Below are 22,574 nucleotides of genomic sequence, written 5' to 3'. Positions count from 1 at the left end.
TTCTAAAATTTTAGAAACACCTAATAAAATCTATAGAACAATACGTATAAATATTAAATATTGTTATCCTCAAAAACTGACTAAAATTTTTGTCCTATATTCCTCAAAGTTGATCATTTTTTCCTCTGTTGTCATTTGGTGATGCTCGCTTTTTGTTCTGGAATTCAACAAATTTGCGGATTTGGTTTGTAATTTATTAAATTTATCGCATTCTCCGAACTGGAGGAGCCTTCGAAGGAACTGGAGGATGTGGAGAACGGGATGACCTGCTCGGCTGCTAATGTCTGCGGTTGGGAATGGAGGGACCCCGGACAGAGACAGAGGACAGGGCCTCCAGCCAGTGGCATCTGCAACATTTGTTGATGACAACCCAAAGACGCAGAATGCAACATTTCATGGGGCATTGGTGTGTGCTCCGTGTGGCAACAGCACACGCTCCTACTCGGGGAAGTCACTCGGAGCTTAGAAGTTATTATTTTGATTTATATAAAAAGTTGGTTTGGCGAGCGAAAGTTGCCCGTATATTTCCCGAGGTGGCGGGCAGAAATTAGCAGATAAGAGTGTTATTTTTGCCATACATGTGCATATGTATTTTTAATACAAGTTAGGAAAAGTTTCGAGTGATTTTATGCTTTTGATGGGAGAACTGAAAATTTTAGGGATTAGGGTTCCCACAAAGTTGGACCAACAATGTTTATGCCGAATTCACACTTAATTTTGAATATTACACCTTATAAATTTATGTCCGTCAACGTTAATCTTAATACCCTGTAATCCTCTCACACAGAGGCCAGCTTGGTCTGGACATTATCCTCGGGCAGCTTCCGGGTGGTCCAGCCACTGCCGCAGGGAATCTCCTGATCGCCGGCTTCCCCATTCTGGTCGTCCTTTTTCTTGCCGGAAGGCGTTGCCGTACAGTAAACGTCGTGGAGATCCGAACAGTCCGTGTTGCAGATGTTTCGCCACCCCTCGGCGTTGATGTGGTACAGCCGGACGATGCCACCGGAGTAAGCGTCCTTGCTGGTGGCGTGGTAGATGGCCCGCTTTGCCAGGTCGTAGGCCTCCTGGTCGGTCAGGTCGAAGCGGTAGCCGGTGTCCAACACACCCAGGGCGTAGGGCGAGCCGCTGCCCACGGAGAAGACGAGGCCGCTTGACTTCATTCCCTCGGAGTCCACATAGATGAGCTTCGCGCCCTCATCGTCGTATCCAGCCAGCATCATGCCCATCACCAGGCCCATGCCCTTGTACTCGTTGGAGATGTTGCAGATTATCCTGGCCGCCGTGTCCACGGACATGCGTTTTCGGTACCGCAACTGGTGCAGCCGGCACTCCTTCGCCAGCACCCTGTCCCAATAGACGCAATCCGCAGCTCCACCTGCCAGGGTGCCGAGCATGTAGTCGTTCAGCTCCACGATCTTCTTCATGGTCTGGGAGCCGATGTACTGGCCGGAGGTGGCTCTCGAGTCGGCACAGAGGATCACCCCGCCCTGGTACTTAAAACCCAGTGTGGTGGTTCCATGGGCAAAGTCCATTTTTATTCCACAGTGCTCCAAGATCTTTGGCAGGTTCTCGGCGGGCTATGTGGAATTGAAAATATTTATATATTTTTGTACATTTTCCAACTTACGTTTGCAAAAGGGGGCGCCATCAGGCAATAGGGATTCTCGAAGTTGCTGGTTGCCACTTCAAGCTGCTCCTGCTGCCACATGGACTGTCGCTCGTCGAATCGTAGCATAAACGGCACTTTATCCATGCCACAAACCTGCTCCAGGGCCATAACCGGGATTCAAAATGAGCTATTTACAAATTAATTTGGAGTGTATAGTCCTTGGTTGTTCTGAATGTGTGGTGGCAGGATATAAGTGTTGACGGGAATTTCTATGAACGTCTTTTTTTTTTTAGGGGACTCGAAATTTTGTTTATACATCGTAGGGCTCTTTAGAGCAATTTCAGTACGAAGCCCCCTAGAAGATTTTCTCACAAAGACACCGTTCTGATGCTGCTCTAAAGGGCCTTACATCAGAAATTACAAATACTTTATAGTCTAATAGAGTATCAGCCTCGCAGCAGGCAGAGCAGCACCAGGACCACTGACAAAATCAGGATGATCATATTAGAGATGATCATAGAATTGCCTCCCCCACGAAGATCTTTGGGTTTATGCCCTATGAGACCCTGAGATCGTCCTTCAAGCAGTGCGAGTCGCGCGGCGATATTGGCGTAGTAAATAATCGCCGACGTACTATACCCAGTGCCTCCGCAGCTCCTAGCCATTTCGTCGACCATGTCAAAGTGGTAGCGGAGGCACACCATGCGACTCTTTCCGGTTTTCAGAATCATATCCGTACCATCGGACTTCATGCAGTGAAAGCGGTTCATGTCCAGCGGCAAGAGCGAGGTACATTGCTGGACATTCAGATAGACCATAAGTAACCGATCCGTGGACCACTTACTGCCCAACCCGAAAATCGCATAGCGAGCATTGACAACGGGCAGCTTATCCAAGTAGCGCTCTATGATACCATATTCGTAGAAGCCATTGCAGACCTGGTACCAGGTGTCTTGGCGGTATTTTCCGCAGGAACTTCGAACATAATCCCAGGCACTCATGCTGGAAAAAAGTGTTCAACTGGCTGGGTGTGTGACTGAAAAATCTTAAAGTTTTCTACTGTCACTTGAACTCTCCGATTCCATCGAATTGTCTCGCTCCGGTGGTCAATCAGCAATCACCAGTCCAGTCATTCCAGGGCAGTGAGTGTGGGAGGTAGCCCGTTCCAAAGGTGACATTGGAGCCGAGTTCCGGTGGTCGACCAAGTGGAATTCAGTGGGCAGATACCAGTGCCAGTGCCGGTGGCGCCACCGCAAAGATACACGACATTTTAATTGGACATTATCAGCCACCTGCGGAGATGCGAAAATCAGGCGAAAAACTGGAATGGAGGGGATTATGGGGAGTGCTGGATAAGCCGCTAATTAAACGCCAATTGGAAATGTTTGCAAAACGGTTTGAGTCTCCAGATACAATTCCTGGACCCCCTCGATTCCATTTCGGCTTCACCCACTCTCCATTAGCGGCCGCCATGTGTCACTGATCTAAATTTATGCAAATTGCCGAGGACTTGGTTCTACGTCAATGTCCTGGCGCTCCTGCCACATTGGCACATTTCATTTTTGCTCGCGCCTCCGATTGCAGTTGGTTTTTTTCCCGCCTCAGTGGGGATTGGAGGGCGAGGGCCGGATAAAGTGGGGTTTTGGGAGAAGGGTTAATGGGTGGAGGATGCTGACTTGGCAATGCATTTCAAAAAAGATACACTTTCTATGGGCATCTATCCTACAGATCTCACATAAGCTATATTAGAAACCTTTGTATGTCTATAAAAATAATATATTTTTATTTTCAAAATATTTTCGATAGTGTATACATTAGTGTCATATAACTAACTTTGTTAGACAGTTGCTGGATAGTGTTTTCTGGATAGTTTTGACTGCCAGCGCTGATTATTAAATCACAAGGCAGGGCCAGCAATCTGATATGCAAAATCTCGTCTAACCCAGACGAGGCAACTCCAGCGCCGTATCCCCCAACTCCTCCGCCTCCGGGGCTCCACCGAGAGGCATCTGTCCTGCGTTAATTACAGCCCAGCTCTGCGCACTGGCAACAACTTGTTAAAAATTTCCGCTGCAGTTTATTAGAGGGCAACTAACTAAGGCACCAGCCTGGAAGTATCTCTCCCTTTAGCTCCTGGCTCTTATTTTTACTTTTTTGCTGCAAGTGCCTGGCAAATTACTTACTCTGAACCTGTTTTAATGACTAAAATGACGCCAAGTCAAGAGCAAGAGGGAGATTTGGGCAAACTTGCCAAAGTTTATGCCAAGCGGAAAGGGATTAAATCTGATATCTTAGACTATTTTTTAGTACTAGTGCTTCTAATTAATCAAGAAAGGGGGAAACAATGCAAGGCAGCCCTTTACAATTTTTAGCGCCTTGTTAACAAGCCTAAGAGCCTTTTGAGAAGTTACCTTTTAAGCTCTGGCTTTGTCTTCCAAAATTTCGAAATAAAATAAAAATAAAGAATATAAATCGCGAGAAAGCAACCCCGTTTAGAGCCGTACTAGCTACTAGCCGGCGCATATTTTATTTTATTTTACTTTCGTTTTATTTACTTTTTCCGCTTAGCATTATTGTTTTAAAATCCTTCAAATCCGTTGTTTTACTGCTTATTGTCTTTCCCAACTCTGCTCGCAACTTTGTTACCAGCTTCTATAACTTTTAAGCCAGCTTAAGGCGCCTAACAAAAGTTCGCGGTTCCGGGGAATCGGCACGAAACTTTCCCATGAATGGGTGGTCGTCATCCGCCATCCAACATTCGCGAGGAAAAGCGGCCGCCGCCCGGCATCGTCCAATTTGTAGTTCATCATCTGTCCTGTTCCGTGGACCTGTCACAGCCCTGCCCCAAATCTGACAAGGCTCCTAATTGAAGGGGCAGGTGAAGGGAAGAGGTCTTCCGGTCTTGCCCGAAAAACTGAAAAATGTTTTGACATTTGAGACCTTGTGCCGAGCCACGCACTTAATTTATTTTAATTGAAAAAGGCCCACAAAACGGATTAGCTTGTCGAATCCACAGGCTGCTACAGACTCCTGAAATTATTCTTACCTGTGCACCAAACCAAACAAAGCTGAAGTTCAAAGTTTGCAAGGTCAAGTTGGTCCGAAATCAAAGTCAAAACCAAAGCTGAACAAACTATTTTTACAGCCCAGTGCCGCAGGTATGTAAGTGTACAAAGTACATAATTTTTACGATGATGCATTAAATTAAAAACTTTTCTCCCCAGAACCGAGAAAAAAAACAGCCATTAGGCGGGCCTTAGATGTTTCTTCGTTGCTGGCAGGGCACAAAATCCAATGCAGATTAAAATTTTTTAAATGGAAAGTAATTCCCCAAGTGCGGCCATAAAACAAACTCGCCAGTCCAAAACTTTTCCATCATCCCTCGCTTTAATCGGCAGGAGACGGCGAGAAGGAACAACTTTTGCAGGTTTTAACGACTTTGCATCGGTTTTCATGGCCAAAATGCCGAGGCAGTCGCTTTTATGGTTGACACAACATATTTGCCAGCATTCCAGGCCAATTGGCAACTCCGCATCGACCATCTTACATCTCACATCGCACATATCCGGCGATCCACAGCCGCATCCTAATTGTTGCGCCCCGGCATTTTATGGCATTTTGAAAGCCATTAATCCGAATTTGATATCTGCTTAATTAGTTTTCCCTGCTTGGCTTTTATGGCCACAACTCTCGTAAATTTTCATGATCGATTTGCGCACCAAAGCGCGAAAAGAAAGCTCCACCCAACCAGTAGATAAGAAAGACCTAACACATCGTTTCGAGTGGTATGGAATTGAATTTAATTATCCAGTAGAGCTGTGGAGACACCTCTCCCAGTGCTTGATGCCAATCCAGGCGGACATATCCACGCGATTCTCGTAAAACTTGATTATCATCTGAGGTAGCCGCTTTTTGACCTCGGTCGACAGAACCAGCTCTGTCTCTTCCTGGCCCTTGAACTTCATAATATACATCAGCCCGCCGTTTCTCATCACAACTCCTTTGATTTCCTCCGGCTCCTTTCCACAGTCGTACCAACGTTCAGACATGATGTGGATTCTAGAAGAAAAAACCAAACTTTATTTCTTAAAAATGAAAGGCAGTACGCGGCGATCCTATTTTAAGGCCAGCCATTGGCAACTCTGCACCGTTGCCGGCGTGGTTTGGTCTTGTGAACATGCTAGCTCCTATCCAACATCAAACAATGCAAAATGCACTTTGATTGCTGTTGACCAACTAACAGGAACGCGTCCATTTCCGCGAAAAGCTGGCCAAAACAGCGAAAAGTGGTAATGACCGGAGAGGAGCTGCTAATGTGGCTGCCAGGCTGCCGCTTTGTGTGCATTTGCTTTGGCGTTTAGGCCAAGGCTTTTTGGCACATTTTCGCCAACCAATTTGCGAGGCGAAGCCAGAGAATTTGTTCGCCTTTGACCATCAATGGTGATTGACTGGAAAAAGAACTCCCAGAGACAACGCTCTGTTGGATCACATGCTTCAAAGGTTTCAATTTCAGAGTCGCCAAAACGATGCACGAGCAACGAAGACAAGTCGCAAATCACAACCATTCTTCAGTTACAGAAACGTGAAGATAATTCTTTGAACTTAGGTTAATTTTACATACCTTTTTTACCAAAAAACGTGCTAAGACTTTTTCTCAGAACTGGAATGCCAAAACGGAAGCTCCAAATAGTGTGCTTTTGGTTACAGTGTTGGAAGTCGCGTATTTTTCTAAAGAAAATGTTGAGTCATTCGAGAATTTGTGGCAATATTGGAATATGCGGAATCGGTCCATTAAAAACATTTTCGTCAAGATGGATTTTTAAAATCTATATAGTATTATATTTTATAAATAAAACATGTTGCTAAACGCTGAAAAATGTTAGCACTTTTGAGTTTTAAGATGGGAGTTTGGGACACTTATAAATATAAAATAATTCAACAATAAAGTTTATAAGATTTTTAGTGATCCTAAAGCAAAGGGTATATATAGGCTTTGAATAATAATGATAATCATCATTTAATTAAGATTTAAAATAATTTGTAACCGAATTCTCATGCGTTTGGATCAATCGCCGATTACATTGAGATCTGGCTTCCGGTTGCAGTGTTGGAAACCGTGGCAACCGTGGCTATCGATATTTTCTATTACACAATTTAACGAGTTTTTGTACACGGTAGCTTTTTGCTTTTCGCTTAATTACCAACTGTCGCACCTGAGGCCAATTATCGTGGAGAAATGTCGACAAAAAAGGGAAACACATGAAGTGCCTGCAGAGGAAAAACATTTTAATTAATTGAATTGTGTATCAAGCCTATTGGCCGATCCACCCGCATACACACATATCCTCATGGAGGAACTCATGTAAATATTTCAATGACTTTAATTAACCAAAAACGTTGCAATTAATTGACTTTGGTCGCTCAATTTAATTAATATTTGTTGTTGTTTATTGGGCAAAGGCAGTCCAACATTTAGCTTCAAATATGTTGCATTTTCAGCATCGTGCTTTTTGCCAAACCCTCACAGCATTAATCAAATTGTGTTAAATTGTCTGCAAGGGCAGACAAAATTAAAAATGCTTCGCAATTTATCTAGGGTGTAAGCACTGGCCGGATGGCTGTCTGATGCGATTTTCCAGCACTGGTTGAAGCTCATGGAATTTTGAGGTATCCACCTCTTGCCCGTTCTTCTCCTTTGCCTTTTCTCTGGGGAGACCGCTTAGGAAAGTGTCAGGCGAAATGAAATTCTTTATTTTAATAATGCAAGTTTGCACATTTTTAATTGTGCTGCCGACAGCTGCAAGAACTTGGCTGCTCACTTGACCCACAAAGGTGCGGCCACTGCAATTGAGGGTGCAAAAAGAGAGAAAAATGTGGGTGTGTCAGGTGAAAAGCAGGGGCTTAATGTGGGCGGCTGGCAGGGATGATGAGTTGACCTTTAATTTAAGTCAGACCAAGCTCAATAGAACTATTATCTTAAAATAATACTGAAAAAAAAGATGATTAGAAAGAGTAAGCTCTTAGGAATTTTTTTGTACTCTTTATCCTTTCTTTTTGGCCTCCAGGTTGAGCATCTCTGTTGAGGAAAGGTGAGCCAGGTAAGGCGAGAAAAACCGCGCTTCCCATAAAGGGACGCTGCAAGGACATTACGACTAAATGTAAACAGCTTAATTAAAAAATAAAACTCCGCTCGGCACGTACAAGGAAAAACAACGCACACACACGTGTGCGGCGTGGGTAAAGGGGAGGAAAATCCCCACCCACTGTGGTGTATTTTGGCATCACATGTACATACATACATACGTATGTGTGTGGGTGGCAAGCTGCGCACACTTTCTTCATTTGCTTAAATGCACAAAAGTGTTTTTAATTTAATTTTTCGTCTTTTTGCACGCTCTTGCCGCTGGATGCTTGCTCCTGGTATCCCCTTTCCTACTTTGCTTTTTGATGCAATTCCTAATTAAAAAGAAAGTAATTTTTCATCAGCAACCGCGTCCTGGAAAGTAAAATAAAATAATTTCCATGGCAGCCATTGAAGTGCTCATTAAAAATGTTTCCAACCAGTTGCAGTTTTAAATAAATACCCACGTATGTGGCATTAAAAATGCTCAAAATTGTTTCGAATGTTTTTAGCGGGAAATTTGAAATTATTTGCTCTCCGAGCTCTCTGGGTGCCAAGTACTCCTCTGCCTCCATTCGCCTGGCAAGCAGTCCCCCTTTTCCAATTTCCCTCTCCCTTGCAAGAATTGAATGTCCCCATCGTCGTCAGCTGTTCAAGTGTTTTTCCAAGTCGAAACTTTTCTTTTAAATATTCCCCATACTTATCCCCCATACCAGCCATGTGCTGCAAAGTTTTATGCATACGCATTAATGTGAAAATGGAGGCAGCAATGGCGGCTGGGAAGGGGAATCCCCTCTTGAATGGGTCCTTGGAAAATGCAAGTACCGTTTCACTGCATACAAGGATAAAGAGCAGTTGCCGGCGAAGGGTAATTATAAAGTTTGCTCTGATAACTTTTGTTTTAGGCAATGAATCCATTTTATTTCCTTTATTTCCAGGCCTTCCATCTTCCGATTTCAAGTGGCAAGTTCCACCAAAGAGGATTAATGCTTCGGGCCCACAATGTGTTCTTGAATAAAGCCAGTGCTTGGGCGACTTGATCCGATATAAACTGATTATGCTGGAGCTGCCCTCGCACCCAGTCAGCCCCGGAGTGCATGTTCCCCCAATTTGCATGCCAAATTGTTTACTTCTGGCATTTGGAAATGTGCTTTATCAATTTGGATTTGAATTTGAATGTGAGTGGAGTCCACAAAGAGTTGCATGTTTGCCGGCATGCGAATTACTTTTCCAAATAAAATTTCCGCAAGAAACCATGAAAAATGGCGCCAGATTTTCAGGGATAAGCAACAATTTGATTTAGCGAGTTGACTGCCCTGGAAAGTCATGCTTAAAGGTGACTTCATTCCCGGCTCCGTGGGCACACAATCTGGAATGTCATCATCATCAGACACTCTAACCACCATGTGCCACCTGAGCCACCCTCTGCCAAATGGCGCTATCAAAGACAGGGAATGTCTATTTAATTGTGTCTGCAACGGTGTCGGCATGTCGGTGTTGCAAGCTGGAGTTGGCCCTTTACGGGTGAAGGGAGTGGCAGACATGTGTGGGGGTGTTGCAGCATCAAATGCACTCTAGCCCGGGCTCCAGTTAACTGACACAGCATACTGATGAGGATTTTGCACTTTCCACCTAAGAGTCCAGGCAACCTGTCGAAAACTTTAAAAAACAATCTAAAACTAAAAATTCTTTAAAGATTTTAATTAGTTTAGTTAATTTTCAAAGCACTGTTTTTACAGCACTGCTGACTTTTCATCGCAGGTGTTGCAGATGGTTGTCTGCGTTGCGGTTGCCACACCTGCAATTCGAGTAGCTTGGCTTATGTGCAACGTGCACTCATACATGCATGTGGGTGCGAGTGGGTGGTGGTGTGTGTTGGGCGGTGGATGATAAAGACGTAAAGATTTCGCCTGTTCATGCTCATTATCACGTAGCGATTCCGTTTAATGATGATGTTAACCAAGTGGATCGCAATATCCTTCTCTCTGTATATCCTAGCACCTCCCCGCACCACTTATATTGTTTGTGGCATCTTTTTTCATTTATTTTCCGGCAGCTGCGCTCCGGTTGTAAACTTTCCGACCAAAACTGACACTTTCATGAAACAATTTAAAAAGTCATTGTCATCGCCGGCTATACATAGTTCGTATGTCTTTCTGGCCACTTGCTGCTGAGTGTCCTGGAGCAGGACTCTCCCCGACACCCTTCCGTGTCCCTGCCTCTTAAATGTCCTGTCAATGGCACCGTCATTTGTTTTGTTGCCCATTACGGTCAGTGTCCCGAGTTGAAAACAAAACTGTCATTGCGCCGGCTCCGAGCAAGTGCTCGGTTGAGAAGCTCTACTCCAATTGGAGCTGAAGTATGTGCCCCGTAATCCCTTCCAGCAGTAACTGGAATGCCCTTTAGTCGGTCCGGGATATGCCCACTTACTGAGGGATAAGGTGTCACTACTATGGAGAGGGTATTATCGATTCGTGTTGGCAATCGCCGAGTCGTGTGAAGTTTTGTTTGCGTCGTGAAACTTTTTAACTACGGGTTTCGACTGCCTTTGTTTCCTTGTTGTCCCTTTTCCCGCTTACGTGACAGAGCAATTTCAAAAATAATTTCAAGTCCTCAAGCCAACACGCCCCCAGTAATAGTTGTTGTTCACGGAAGTCGGGGAAATAGTTCGGGTAATGCCTGGCAGACCTACATACGTATATGGCTTTAATAAACAAAAATGATTATCATAATGGCCCCCGCATCGTCTTGATCTTAATCTTAATTCTGGGGGATATTAGTGAATCGCTAAACAAGGATTTACGAGAATGCCCCGCCAGGGATTGTCGCAAGGATGCGTTCCAGCGCTTTTGATTAAGGGACAATAACCTCGCAGCAAATGTTGCAGAAATTCATTATTGCAGCGTAATGATGAAAAGGGGGAGCTGGAGGAGGAGGAGGAACTCCCAACGATGGCTCCCAACAGTGTAATTTGTGCGAGCCAAAGCCACAGGATTTTATTGAGCGGAAAATTAAAAGCATAAAATTGCACGCTTTAAATTTGAGTGCAGCGGCAAGTGAAAAGTGGCAAAGTGGCGAAGTGGCAAGTGGCAGCAACAGAAGCCGCACCCGCAAAGTGTCGGGGCATATCGCACAAAGAGCCAACTCCAAGATTGCCACAAAGCATGCCACGCCCTTTCCCTCCCACTCCAGATGCTGCAACGCCCCCCCCTCCCACATCTGGAGTCCGCAATCTGTGGCTCGGACTCTCACGCGCATACTAAATTCAACTTATTGACAGGCTTGCAGTGGCACGTGTTCCGATAAGGGACTCACCAGGGCAGGGGAATACCTGGCCAAGACCATTTCGGCCAAAAGGTACACAATGTTAATTACAAATTTATTAGCAAAAGAGGCGAATGCTTTCTTATCGGAAGCCTCCACTCCCGCTTTAAAATCGACTAAGAATTTGATGAACACTGGTTGCAATTTTGAAAGAGAATGCTTCCTGGCCAGAATGAAAACAAAAGGATCTATCGATCTCTCTTAAGGACGACACCTTGTATGGCATAAGCGAATGAGCTTGATGGCTTCACGTACTGCTCCGGATCGGTGGACGGGCAACCGGAAGCGGACTCGGGGGTGCCGTCTGCTCCACGACAGGTACGTCGAAAAGGGGATGGTGGTTGAGGAGATCAAAGCGCACAATTTTGTATGTGGAAACTAGCCACTGGCCCATGCACCGGTTGTTATCCCGGACGTTGCCCATGCGGGTCGGTGTGACCGAGTAGTCACGCCGGAACCGCAGGAACACCTCGGCGAAGATCAACGGATGGGAGACGGTCAGCTGGGTGGGATCCACGTACTGGTTCATCAGCACGCTCATATCCTTCTTGTCGGTGAAGTCCGTGAAATCGTTGGAGCGCCGCAACGCCACATAGACCACGTCGATAAACGCGAACCGGTGGTCGTAGTGGGGCAAGAGTTGAACCTTCAGCGGAATGGCCCGGCGGAAGTGGTGCTTCTCGAACCGCATCATTTTGAGGCGCCAGTCGAAGGTCCCCTCCAGCAGATCGTGATTTATCTGCTTGAACCCCATCGGCGTGGTGCAGCGCTCCACGTTCCTGGTCCGACGGCGACGCACAAAATCGGTGAGTACCGCCGCCGCCTGGGTGGAGTTGTCCATGAAGACGTGCTCCGAGAAGCTCCAGTCCCACAAGAGCTTCAGGCGCAGCAGCGACAGCTTGGTGAGGAGCCTGGTCATCGGACTGTGGTAGTAGATGAACGAGGGCAGGGACACCTTCGGAGGCTCGTCCTTTGCGACGACGAGGTCCACCTGGATGTCCAGGAAGTTGTTTGAGGCGTTAATCGGCACCGGCCGCGACACATTGGGGCGCGGGTTGATGAAGCTTAGGGGTCGTCCCACCCGGATGGGGGCCATCAACGAGCCACAAGGAAGTTGGACGGCGCATCGCACTGTCCGAGCCCATCCGCTGTTTGGCCAGGGCATGGGCATCATTCCATACTTCAATTTCGGTAAAATTTTGTCTAAAGTAAGCCAGACACTGGGCTGGAAATATATGTATACTCGTGCTTGGCAGGAAACGCTTAGAGTGATGGACTGGGATGAGTGCCATTGCACATGGCTCCCTATTTTCCAAGCTGAACCTCCTCCACACCTGAAGTAGTTTCCTCCTAAAATGTAAGCCCTATCAAGCTCAATGTTTTCCTTATGTATTTGCACATATTGTAGCAACAACACAATAAGGTCTTAATTGGGCCGACTTGGGAGGAGGAGGACTCCACCCGACAGCCTGCATTATTCGATAGACTCCCGCAGGAGCCGGAAACACATGGATTGCTCGAACAGCGTGCAATTATCGAATGCATTAGCAAATGCAGAGTGCGCCGGCTTTCACCTTTCACCTCCCGCATTTGTTTGCCGAGCGTTCGTTTATCTCGGCCCTGGCCCGTCCAAGAAAGGCAAACAATGGCAGATGTGGAGACATGGCAGCTCCGCCTCCTGGCAACTCCCACGCCCACTGGCCCCCCGGCAGCTTGCTCCAATCCGGGTTAATTACATGACAATTGATTTCGGTTTTGGCTTGGTTTGGAAGTGCCGACTGCAAAATATGCAAATGTTTTCGGGATAATTGAATGGGAGAGTCTGTGAGTCAGACAACAGAAGTAATATTAGTCTCGGGTGCAAGACATAACTCGGGTACAGTTGGCCCCAAAACATCTTCGATTGAGGTAGATAATGAAATGATTTAGCAACCTCTGGTTGACAAATTGAAAAGCCTGCCAGTATTATTTGTGCAATTAATTAGGCAATTTATTAGAACAATTATCTAGTTGCAGCCAGGAGATAAAACTGGGAATCGGAATCAATCAATTAGTTATTCGAACTAAGCTCCTTGTAGGAGTTTTTCCAAACTATCCGAATGCAAATCTCCGGGAAAAGCGTTTCACTCTGATGCCTGCGAGCTCTTTAACAATTCAAATGCCAGCCATCCATGTTTGATGCCGTAGATTTATCAAACGAAATATGAAATGAACGGAATAGCATAAGCCCACGACAATGAAGAGCTCCGGACTGCGGACTCCGAAGCCGTAGCCAGAACCGGAAACGGGACGGAGAGCGAATGGCTGCCGGAGGGCAAGTGTAGCCAGTGTACCGGAGCATTTGGGCGCACAAATCCTCGTGTAATCCCCGGACCAGAGACTCGTATCACAATAAAATATGTTAAGTAAATACGGAAGGCGTGGTAGTGGTTGATGGAAAAGGGAGGACCTGGGTGGAGAGGGAAAACTAAACAATAAGCCAAAAAGTACGCTTGATTAAGTTTAACTTCCGGTCTGTTATAAATTGAGCATTTATGTGGGATTTGTTTGCGAAAACAGTTTCTACTTTGTTGGGCAGATTCCAGCCCGAAATGGCTCAAACCTAGGCAATCCATCCATCGAGCTGCCAAACGAGACAAATGTTTAGGCCAACAAACACACACACCCACACACATCGAGCCACGTACGCATACAGAGACGTAGCCGCACACACACTCTCGTATGTCTATTTCCGGCGGAAGTGGTGAATAAAACATGAAACGAAACAAAATGACGGCCCTGAGGCAGAGGTAGAAAAAATAACTTTTAGTGGCCAAAAGTGAACATCCGTTGGCCTGGCCAGAGATTTCGTTGCCACTGCTGTTGCTGGTTTTTTTTTTCTCCTTTTTTACTTTATTTTGTTTACTTGGGCGCAAATGGATAAATTATTCGTGACCCAGCCAATCGAAGGGTCAAATAAAAATTAAATGGCAAACATTTTATCGAGCTCTGGTCGGAGTACTTCTGTGCAGTTCTGGCACTTAATATCCGTAGATAAAATATTCAATTTCCCCCGATGACAGACTTAGGAAATGGCCAAACACCCTGTGCCCGAACGGGGCTGGAGGTTCACCTGTCTGGAAAACAAGATATACATGCATAAGTACATACATATATCTATTAAAATAATACGACAAACTGCCAAGGGCAAGCTGGACTTTCATTTCTTGAGAGCCAATTATTTGACCAGAACCGAATATTGTAATCACTCGGCTGTGGAAATCCCAATTATCCTTATTGCCCCTTCTGGTGTCAGCCAACCGGACCAGCTGCAGTCATCAACTGCAATTCAGGGCCGCAATCCATTTCGCAAAGTGCTTCATTAACGATCTGTGGCTTGTCTGCCCGCAAATTATTTTATTCATTTGCGATGCAGGACTCTCTGCCTTCCCTGATACTTATTCCCCAAAATCCCAAAATATACTTTGGATTAGTGTTTGGGTGGAAAGAGGAGTAGCATGGGATTTATTATTACTATTGCTCACTATTGTACAGGACACACACTCGGAATTTAAAGATAGTTAAAGTATTGGGCGCAGTGCCCCCCAAAGCCATAGATCTGTTCACACCTGCTACAAGGGCTGTAATAGGAGCTGCAGGAACAGCTGTAGGGGCAACCCCCACATGGGATGCAACAGTGATTCCGAAGGGGAGGCCGCTCCATCCGGGTGATCAGGTCGTTGGACGGATAGCAGAACTTCGTTTTTGGTTCGGGACGCTTGCGCTTTGGCGGTGGCTTTTCCTTCCTCTCATGCAGCTCGGTGACCTTGTTCTCTACCACTGCAGCCACCTCCGTCATCTTTCCCTCCGAGTCGGGCATCAACAATGCCGCCTCCTTTCTTTTCGTGGTCACCACCTGAAGGGTGCTCTTGCGTACTTCATTTGGAGGTTTTTCCGGTTCAGTATCTTGGCTGAAAAATATAAGGATTGTACGGAAAAGTGTGAGAAGCACCTTCGGGAGTCATAAAGAGTCTAACCTGGTTGCTGGGAGGTGCTCCTCGGCTGAGACCATGATCATGTGAGACCCTGCAGAGGGTCGGCGACGTCGGGTCGCGGATGGACGGCGTTGGGGTACACTGACAGGGTTGTCGCGTTGTTGAGGACCGGTGATGTGTGCTGTTGTGTCGGAGGTCACCTTCACCTTCTTCATGTCGGGATAGTCCTGGGGGCGGACTACTTTCTGGTTATTCACAAAGCTGTTGCTCCTTCTACGAGCTGGGGTGGTGGAGCTGGACACGGGGATGGAACTTGTCTTGCTACGAAGCCCAAACTTCAAGGACTCCACCACATTGGGCTCTAGGGTGGTGTTCAAGGAGTTCAGGACGTCTTCCGTAGAAGCCAGAATGGCAGCCGTTGATTTTGCATCTTCGACACGGGTATTCCATTTCCCGGACTCAGTGACGTTCTCCTCCCCTGTTATAGGGACCTTACCGGCCTTGGTTATCTGTTGCACCTCGGTTACGACTTGTCCGCTGAGTGGAAATTTGGTCACCGATTGCTGCTCCGTGATTTCGATCTCCTTCTCTCCGGTCCGATGCGTTACCTCCGTCTCCTGCATTGTGATCTCTCTGATTTCGAAGATTTCTGGCTCCGGTGTTTGCGACTCTTTGGACTCCGATTCAGTGTCGTCAGTTTGGATGCCCTGTTCGTGGGTGACAACATAGCAGCATCGAGGTTTCCTTCTCCGGCGGCACCTCTTGGGTTTCGGTTCCTCGCACGGCTTAGGGCAGCAATCCTCTTGACTTTCCGCTTCCGGTTCACAGCAGGTGTCATCGTCTTGCTGGGAATCTGACTGGTTTTTCCTACAGGCTGGACACTGTTGTGGGTCGGGATTCTGCCTCCCCATTTGGGGGCACCGTTGATTCAGTCCCGATTCGGCGACAGAACATGGAGGCGTTCGATTGTACCCGTGTTGCTCCTGATTGTGATCTTGGAGGTCGTTCATGGGCGAGTAGTTTGAGACCGAGCCCTGATGCTCCTCATCCAGGGCCATGGCCGTAGGGGCGGGAGCTTGGGGCTGTCGATATTTGCAGTAGGGAACCTGACAGAAGGTAACGACCGAGGGACGCGAGGCCGGCCATCGGACGAAATTGGTCGGCGCCCTGTCCTCCGAAGGGTAGCCCTGGTTTACGGACGCCTTCGCCATCATCGGACTTGGCCGCATCGAGCACCGAGCCCGGCAGAAGGGGGGCTCGCTGGTCGACCGGAAGGCGAAAACGTCTCGATTACCCTGCATTTCGACCAACAAAAGGGATCGAAAAAGAATAAGTTGCTGGCTTCACAAGGATTACATTCGACGACGGCCAACGAGGAACTCCCACGACTCGACAAAAGCTATTTTTTTTGGTAAAACATACGAATGAGATTTATTTTTATTTTTTTTTTTTAATGTAACACAATTACAAAATTTCAAGGCATACTTGGTATACAATTTGTGGAATAAACCAAAAATGATGTGTCGGGGCTTCAGCTCAAGAATTGGATGTCAATTGGCCAGGATATACACATAAGAAGTGGCCATATATGAGAATCCTACATTCAACAAGGGGTCCCCCGCAAAAATTTTTAAAAATTTGGATCCAAAAATTTTAGTCTAGGTTTTGATGCAGATTTACGGGAGATCGTACTAGAAATCGTTTAAGGTATTCCGCTTAAGAATCGAATTTCAATTGGCCAAGATATGCACATTGGAAGTGGCCATATCTGAAAATCCTGCATTCGACAAAGGGTCCCCCACAAAAATTTTGAAAAATATCGATCCAAAAATTGTAGTCGAGGTTTTGATGCAGATTTGCGGGAAATCGAACTAGAAATCGTTTAAGGTATTCCGCTTAAGAATCTGATGTCAATTGGCCAAGATATACACATTGGAAGTGGCCATATATGAGAATCTGGCATTCAGCAAGGGATCCCCCACAAAAATTATAAAAAATTTGGATCCAAAAATTTTAGTCAAGGTTTTGATGCAGATTTACAGGAAACCGAACCAGAAATCGTTAAAGGTATTCCGCTCAAGAATCTGATATCAATTGGCCAAGATGTGCACATTGGAAGTGGCCATATATGAAAATCCTGCATTCGGCATGGGGACCCCCACCAAAATTTTGAAAAATATCGATCCAAAAATTTTAGTTGAGGTTTTGATGCAGATTTACGGGAAATCAAACTAGAAATCGTTAAAGGTATTCTGCTCAAGAATCGGATGTCAATTGGCCAAGATATGCACATTGGAAGTGGCCATACATATATGAAAATCCTGCATTCGGCATGGGGTCCCCCATAAAAATTTTGAAAAATATCGATCCAAAAATTTTAGTCGATGTTTTGATGCAGATTTACGGGAAATCAAACTAGAAATCGTTAAAGGTATTCTCCTCAAGAATCGGATGTCAATTGGCCAAGATATGCACATTGGAAGTGGCCATATATGAAAATCCTGCATTCGGCATGGGGTCCCCCATAAAAATTTTGAAAAATATCGATCCAAAAATTTTAGTCGAGGTTTTGATGCAGATTTACGGGAAATCGAACTAGAAATCGTTAAAGGTATTCCGCTCAAGAATCTGATGTCAATTGGCCAAGATATGCACATTGGAAGTGGCCACATATGAAAATCCTGCATTCGGCATGGGGTCCCCCACAAAAATTTGGAAAAATATCGATCCAAAAATTTTAGTCGAGGTTTTGATGCAGATTTACGGGAAATCGAACTAGAAATCGTTTAAGGTATTCCGCTCAAGAATCTGATGTCAATTGGCCAAGATATGCACATTGGAAGTGGCCACATATGAAAATCCTGCATTCGACATGGGTTCCCCCACAAAAATTTTGAAAAATATCGATCCAAAAATTTGAGTCGATGTTTTGATGCAGATTCAGGGGAAATCGAACTAGAACTGGAACTATTTTTTAAACATAGCCCTTGGTTGCTCCGTCATTTTCAGTCACATTTCAGTTAAAAAACCCTTCAAACCACAAACAGTTTTTACATATTATATTATACCGTTTTAGCGAAATTTTTTTAGTACGAAATTATAGCCGAGTATTTTTTAAGAAGCAAGCATGAAAATCCGAGCCAAGCTAGAGGAGGTCAACAAGAAGTTGAACCTGGCGGCCTGGTACACGGCCATGTCGGTGGGGCAAGAAAAGCTGTGCGTCGAAATGCACAATATCCTGCGAGATGACTATGAGCAGGGAACGGGCCACCACATGTACCAGGCGCTGCTCACCCTGGGTCTCAAACCGGTGATATCCAAGGACAAGATCAGCCGGATGGTTCAGCTGAGCAGGAACAACGTCCTAGCATTCCTTTTCTTCGTTCTAGAGGGGTACTACAAGACCTGTCACAAGGACGGCGTGTTCAGCGTCAACGAGAAGCTCCTTATGATCGCCATTGCCAAGATTGACTTCCTACCTACGGTACGGGCCTTGGACACCGTCCTGCCGGAGGCAAGGCCCAGCCACTTGGACGTGAAGCGCCAGGAGGCGGAGAAGCGAAAGGCTGATGAACCAAAGCTGATCCCAGTTCAATCGGACGAATCCGCGCCGCCGAAAAAACAGAAACGGAAGCAAGTAAAGAAGTCTCCCTACTTTATGGCCCAACCCAAGCCCGTTCCGAGAACCTCCAATCTGTCCACCACTCTCCCGGACTTCGTGGTGGGCTTCAAGTTCTGGCCAATCAACGGGCCGCCCAATTACGGCAAGGAGGAGCCGACGCCTTGGTTCGCCCAGTATCGCCTTAATCCCGGCCAGCGTCTGATCAAGCAAACACTCGACGACACCCTTGAGCGCTACTTCAAGCTGAGCCAGGTCGAGAAAAAAAGCGACGACGAGGCGACGGAGGGCGAGAAAAGCGAGGGGACCATGTGTCTTGTTCACAGGGGTCTGGTGGTGCAGTCGCAAATTCTGCGGGACGAGATGGCGGTGAAGGCGCGCGACCGCTGCCTGGAGCTCATCGACGTCAGAGAGCCGTATGCCAAGCTCCGACGAAAGCGGATCCTGGAACAACTGGAGCACGACATCGACATCATCATGGAGCGCCATCGCAAGGCCATGCACTGCGACCAGACCAAGGTGATGACCATCGATAACTTCAACTGCGTCCTCTGCCAGCAGATGCTGGTATCGCAGCCCTGGCCAGAGCCCGGCGTGAAAGTGGGCCGAGCCTTAGTGGGAGAAGATCAGGAAATGGCCCACACGGCGGCCACGGACACGTATCGGGGCAGGAGACTAGAGGGTGGTGGCCATGATGAAGATGATCAGGACATGGCTCACACGGCTACCTTGGACACATATCGAGGCAGGAGACTAGAGGGTGGCGGATGCGGCGGTGGCAAGGTAAGCATATGCCTTTAAGATCATAAATCACAAGCTGATTGTCCTCTTTTAGAAAAAGGATCCCAAGAAGGGCAAGGAAAAGAAGAAGAAGGAAGAGCCCCCACCACCGGAACCGGATAATAAAAAGAAGAGACCTGTTAAGAAGGAGCCGCAATGGAAGCCACCGTCACGCAAGTTGGTAAGTGGAGGATTCCGGATGACGGACATTGATTTCACAAAGAAGTCGGAGCGGTGCCGGGCGCCGTTACAAGTGTCGGAGTGCTCGCTGCCGCCGGCGCCCAAGAAGATGGCCATCTCGTTCTTCCTGGCTCCGGGAAAAATCGATGCGAAAGGCCGTGAGTGCGAGATACGGTGCTCCAGCAAGCGGACCAAAAAGAAGTTCTTCCGCGGAACCCGTACTAACAGACCGTACAAATTCAAGTACCAGCGGGTCTTTAAGTCCGGCCAACCCAAGCCCTTCGACCTGGACCGGATTCTGTGTACGTCGTTCGTCAAGGCGTTGGATAAATCTGATTCCGGGCCGTCGGCAGATTGCGATTTCGATTGTTTGGTGTCGGAGATCAACATCGAAGACGAGATACCACCCGGATCTGAGGAAGAAGCGGGCGAGAAGTGGCCTACCCGACCTGAGCAAAAGAAAGGTACGCCTGCGTTAGCGCAGATGGAAAATCAACGACCCCCTGACCTGTTCGACCCGTACGCGGAGCAATATACGTCGGAAAGCAGGAGTACCCTGGACCGCTCCAGCGACCACAGCCAGCGCAGCCATGTCGACCACAAGGCGGAGATTGTGGAGGCGGTGCTGCGATGCGCCAAGGCCATATTCAAAAAGCAGGAGACGATCAAACGGGCCGAGATGGAGCGCGCGGACCGCCTTACAACGCGCAAGGCCCTCGTCTACAAGGAAGGCGAAAAGTACGATCCCGACGATGCCGAACAGATGGACAAGCTTCTCAAGGACGGCTTGCGACTGCTGAGCAAGGATCAGCGCTTCGTCCTGGCCAGTCTGCCGGACTCGCACAAGATTCCGCAGCTGCGCGAGTGGATCAAGCGGCGCTTCGGCAAGGTCTACACCCATAAAGAGCTGGAGGCCAGCATAAACGAGGCTAATAGGATTTTCGAGATGGTATCCCTCGTGCAGGACAGCACCCCTACTCCAGACTTGATGGGTCTGGACAGGGTGAAGCCGGGCGAGGAGAACTTTGATCACTACAAGTCCCTCAAGAAAGTGGTAAGTCTGTAATGCCCATGAACTATTCTCGTCTTATCCCCCTTTATACCACATAGGCTGCCAAGGCTAAGTTGAAGTACTACGACGTCCTAAACTCGAGCTACATGGCCAGCCTAAACCCTGCTTGGTACGCGATGGGCAACTACCTCGTGCCGGGTGGACCGCCACGCAAGACCTTCTTCTCTTACATGGCCTCGAGTCCGCAGGAGATTATGCGAAATAAGGTCTGGAACGGGCAGTTCCGCGACTACCGGCAGCTCCGCTACAATAGAATCGAGGCGGCTCGCATGGGCAAATGATAAACACAGAAACAGATAACAAGTATAATACACTAAATAATGAAACAAAAATTAAATAATTAAATAAATTATATTAAATAATTAAATGAATAATATTGAATAATACAATTAATCAATTATATTTGGGGCGACTGCGGGCCTGTCTCTTGCCGTTGATGCCCCTGCTCTCCAGATACTCTAGGATGGATCGCTTGGTGTGGACCTTCAGTTGGCAGACGTCAAACTCCAGCTCCTTGTTGCCGTACCCGCCGCCCTCACCGCGCTGGATCAAATGAATCACGTGGAGCAGTACCTCGCCGTCCAGCTGCTGGATCTTGGCGTGCAGGTCAAGATCCTCTTCGGTAGTAAAGGAACTCATCCCGGTCTTCGCCCACTCTGGGACAGGGGCAGGAGGTGGCGCGGTGGAGGATGAGGTGGCTTGGGAGGCCTCGGAGCTGCTGCTCGTCCCACTCTCCTCCGAATCAGAGTCATCTTCCGAAGAAGATGAAGAAGAACTGGAGGAGCTGCTTTCCTCCGTGTCGCTATAGCAGCTTGTCCCTGGTGCTCCCGGGTTGGCCGCCACCTGGGCAAACATCTCCTCAAAGACTACTTGCAACTTCTTGGCCATTTCGTAGCACAGGTGTCCCGGTTTGGTGTACAGGTACGTGTTGTAGAATATCAGGCGCACATCCTTGGCAAAATCCGCGGCGTTCTGGTAGCAGCCGGAGCTAATCCGGTGGCGCACGGTGGACAGGTCCATGGGCTCCTTCACGATCTCGTGGTAGTCGTAGAGGGCCAGCATTTGGGCGTCCAGCGGCTCGTAGAAGACCCAAGCCAGGTGCTTGTACGAGGTACCGAACAAACTCTTTATGATGGCCTTGCAGGCGTTTATTTCCGGGGAGCTTTGTTTCACCGACATCCTTAGGGAATGAAAATTCTCGAAAATAAATTCCTTTTTGACAGATGTCACAGGGTGCCCAGTTAGGGCTGCCACCCCACCGTACTATAGCCAGTATTGGGTATAACCTAAAAACGGAACTCTCTATTTGAGTTAATTATGCAAGTGGTCCAGTCAGGCCACAAATTTATTATTGTAAACATGCGTGGGAGTATCCTTCGCATCCTTTGGCCCCCAAGGCGGTTAATCTAATTCTGGGACCCAAGCAAACAATCCCTTTTTCCGGTGAACGTATTGCCGGAACACTCTGGTTCCCCCGAGATATTAGACCCGAAAATATTTATGGTCAAGCGCTGACGTTGGCGTAAAAATATCCCATTTGCATACAAGCCTTCGAGTGTGTCGACTTTTTTGTAATATGCTTCATATTTGGGCAAATATTTGGTCTGGACTCCAATAGAAACAGTCAACAAGTTTGACTCCGTGAGACCTGTGGGGGCAACCACTGTCTCCCCAAGTTGGATTCTCCAACTTCTGTTAGTTGGATTCCACAAGAGGGGAACTGCCGCTCTCTGGCTGTTAGCTCACAGTCCACAAACGAGGTAGAGCTCTTCTGTTAAGTTGGAGCCCACAATCCCACCTGTCTTGGGATCTTGTGGCTTCGGGGTATTGACTGGCCCCTTCGGCAATGGAACTCCACTGACCCACTTGCGGCTGGGCAGCCCACCTTGCGGCCG

The 22,574-nt window shown here is 47.3% G+C and overlaps 5 protein-coding genes and 1 long non-coding RNA gene across 6 annotated transcripts; 1 reads left to right on the top strand and 5 right to left on the bottom strand.

The window, feature by feature from the left end:
• Window positions 1-563: 563 nt before the first annotated feature.
• Prosbeta5R1 (Proteasome beta5 subunit-related 1) lies at window positions 564-2,620 on the bottom strand. Its single transcript, XM_017240976.3, has 2 exons — window positions 1,628-2,620; window positions 564-1,577 (listed from the first exon to the last, which is right to left on the bottom strand). The coding sequence occupies exons 1-2, from the start codon at window positions 1,775-1,777 to the stop codon at window positions 780-782; spliced, it is 948 nt and encodes a 315-aa protein (XP_017096465.2). The 5' UTR covers window positions 1,778-2,620; the 3' UTR covers window positions 564-779.
• A 2,765-nt stretch (window positions 2,621-5,385) lies between these two features.
• Window positions 5,386-6,510, bottom strand: LOC108125062 (uncharacterized). Its single transcript, XR_001773273.3, has 2 exons — window positions 6,231-6,510; window positions 5,386-5,668 (listed from the first exon to the last, which is right to left on the bottom strand). It is a non-coding gene; the product is annotated as an uncharacterized lncRNA (long non-coding RNA).
• A 4,586-nt stretch (window positions 6,511-11,096) lies between these two features.
• LOC108125043 (uncharacterized) lies at window positions 11,097-12,324 on the bottom strand. The gene has a single exon (XM_017241053.3). It carries the CDS (start codon window positions 12,226-12,228, stop codon window positions 11,302-11,304), a length of 927 nt encoding a protein of 308 aa, XP_017096542.2. The 5' UTR covers window positions 12,229-12,324; the 3' UTR covers window positions 11,097-11,301.
• Window positions 12,325-14,535: 2,211 nt separating this feature from the next.
• LOC108125026 (uncharacterized) lies at window positions 14,536-16,498 on the bottom strand. Its single transcript, XM_017241033.3, has 2 exons — window positions 15,071-16,498; window positions 14,536-15,004 (listed from the first exon to the last, which is right to left on the bottom strand). The coding sequence occupies exons 1-2, from the start codon at window positions 16,327-16,329 to the stop codon at window positions 14,605-14,607; spliced, it is 1,659 nt and encodes a 552-aa protein (XP_017096522.3). The 5' UTR covers window positions 16,330-16,498; the 3' UTR covers window positions 14,536-14,604.
• A 1,530-nt stretch (window positions 16,499-18,028) lies between these two features.
• Window positions 18,029-21,020, top strand: LOC108125245 (uncharacterized). Its single transcript, XM_017241372.3, has 3 exons — window positions 18,029-19,430; window positions 19,483-20,661; window positions 20,718-21,020. The coding sequence occupies exons 1-3, from the start codon at window positions 18,156-18,158 to the stop codon at window positions 20,958-20,960; spliced, it is 2,697 nt and encodes an 898-aa protein (XP_017096861.2). The 5' UTR covers window positions 18,029-18,155; the 3' UTR covers window positions 20,961-21,020.
• tbrd-3 (testis-specifically expressed bromodomain containing protein-3) lies at window positions 21,020-21,941 on the bottom strand. Its single transcript, XM_017241373.3, has one exon. It carries the CDS (start codon window positions 21,856-21,858, stop codon window positions 21,073-21,075), a length of 786 nt encoding a protein of 261 aa, XP_017096862.2. The 5' UTR covers window positions 21,859-21,941; the 3' UTR covers window positions 21,020-21,072.
• Window positions 21,942-22,574: the final 633 nt, after the last annotated feature.

Source organism: Drosophila bipectinata, chromosome 2R (assembly GCF_030179905.1).
Source record: "Drosophila bipectinata strain 14024-0381.07 chromosome 2R, DbipHiC1v2, whole genome shotgun sequence".
In the NCBI taxonomy this organism is placed as follows: Eukaryota; Metazoa; Arthropoda; class Insecta; order Diptera; family Drosophilidae; genus Drosophila; species Drosophila bipectinata.
Note: the sequence above shows the minus strand (reverse complement) of the source record. Positions and strands in the feature narration are given on the sequence as shown.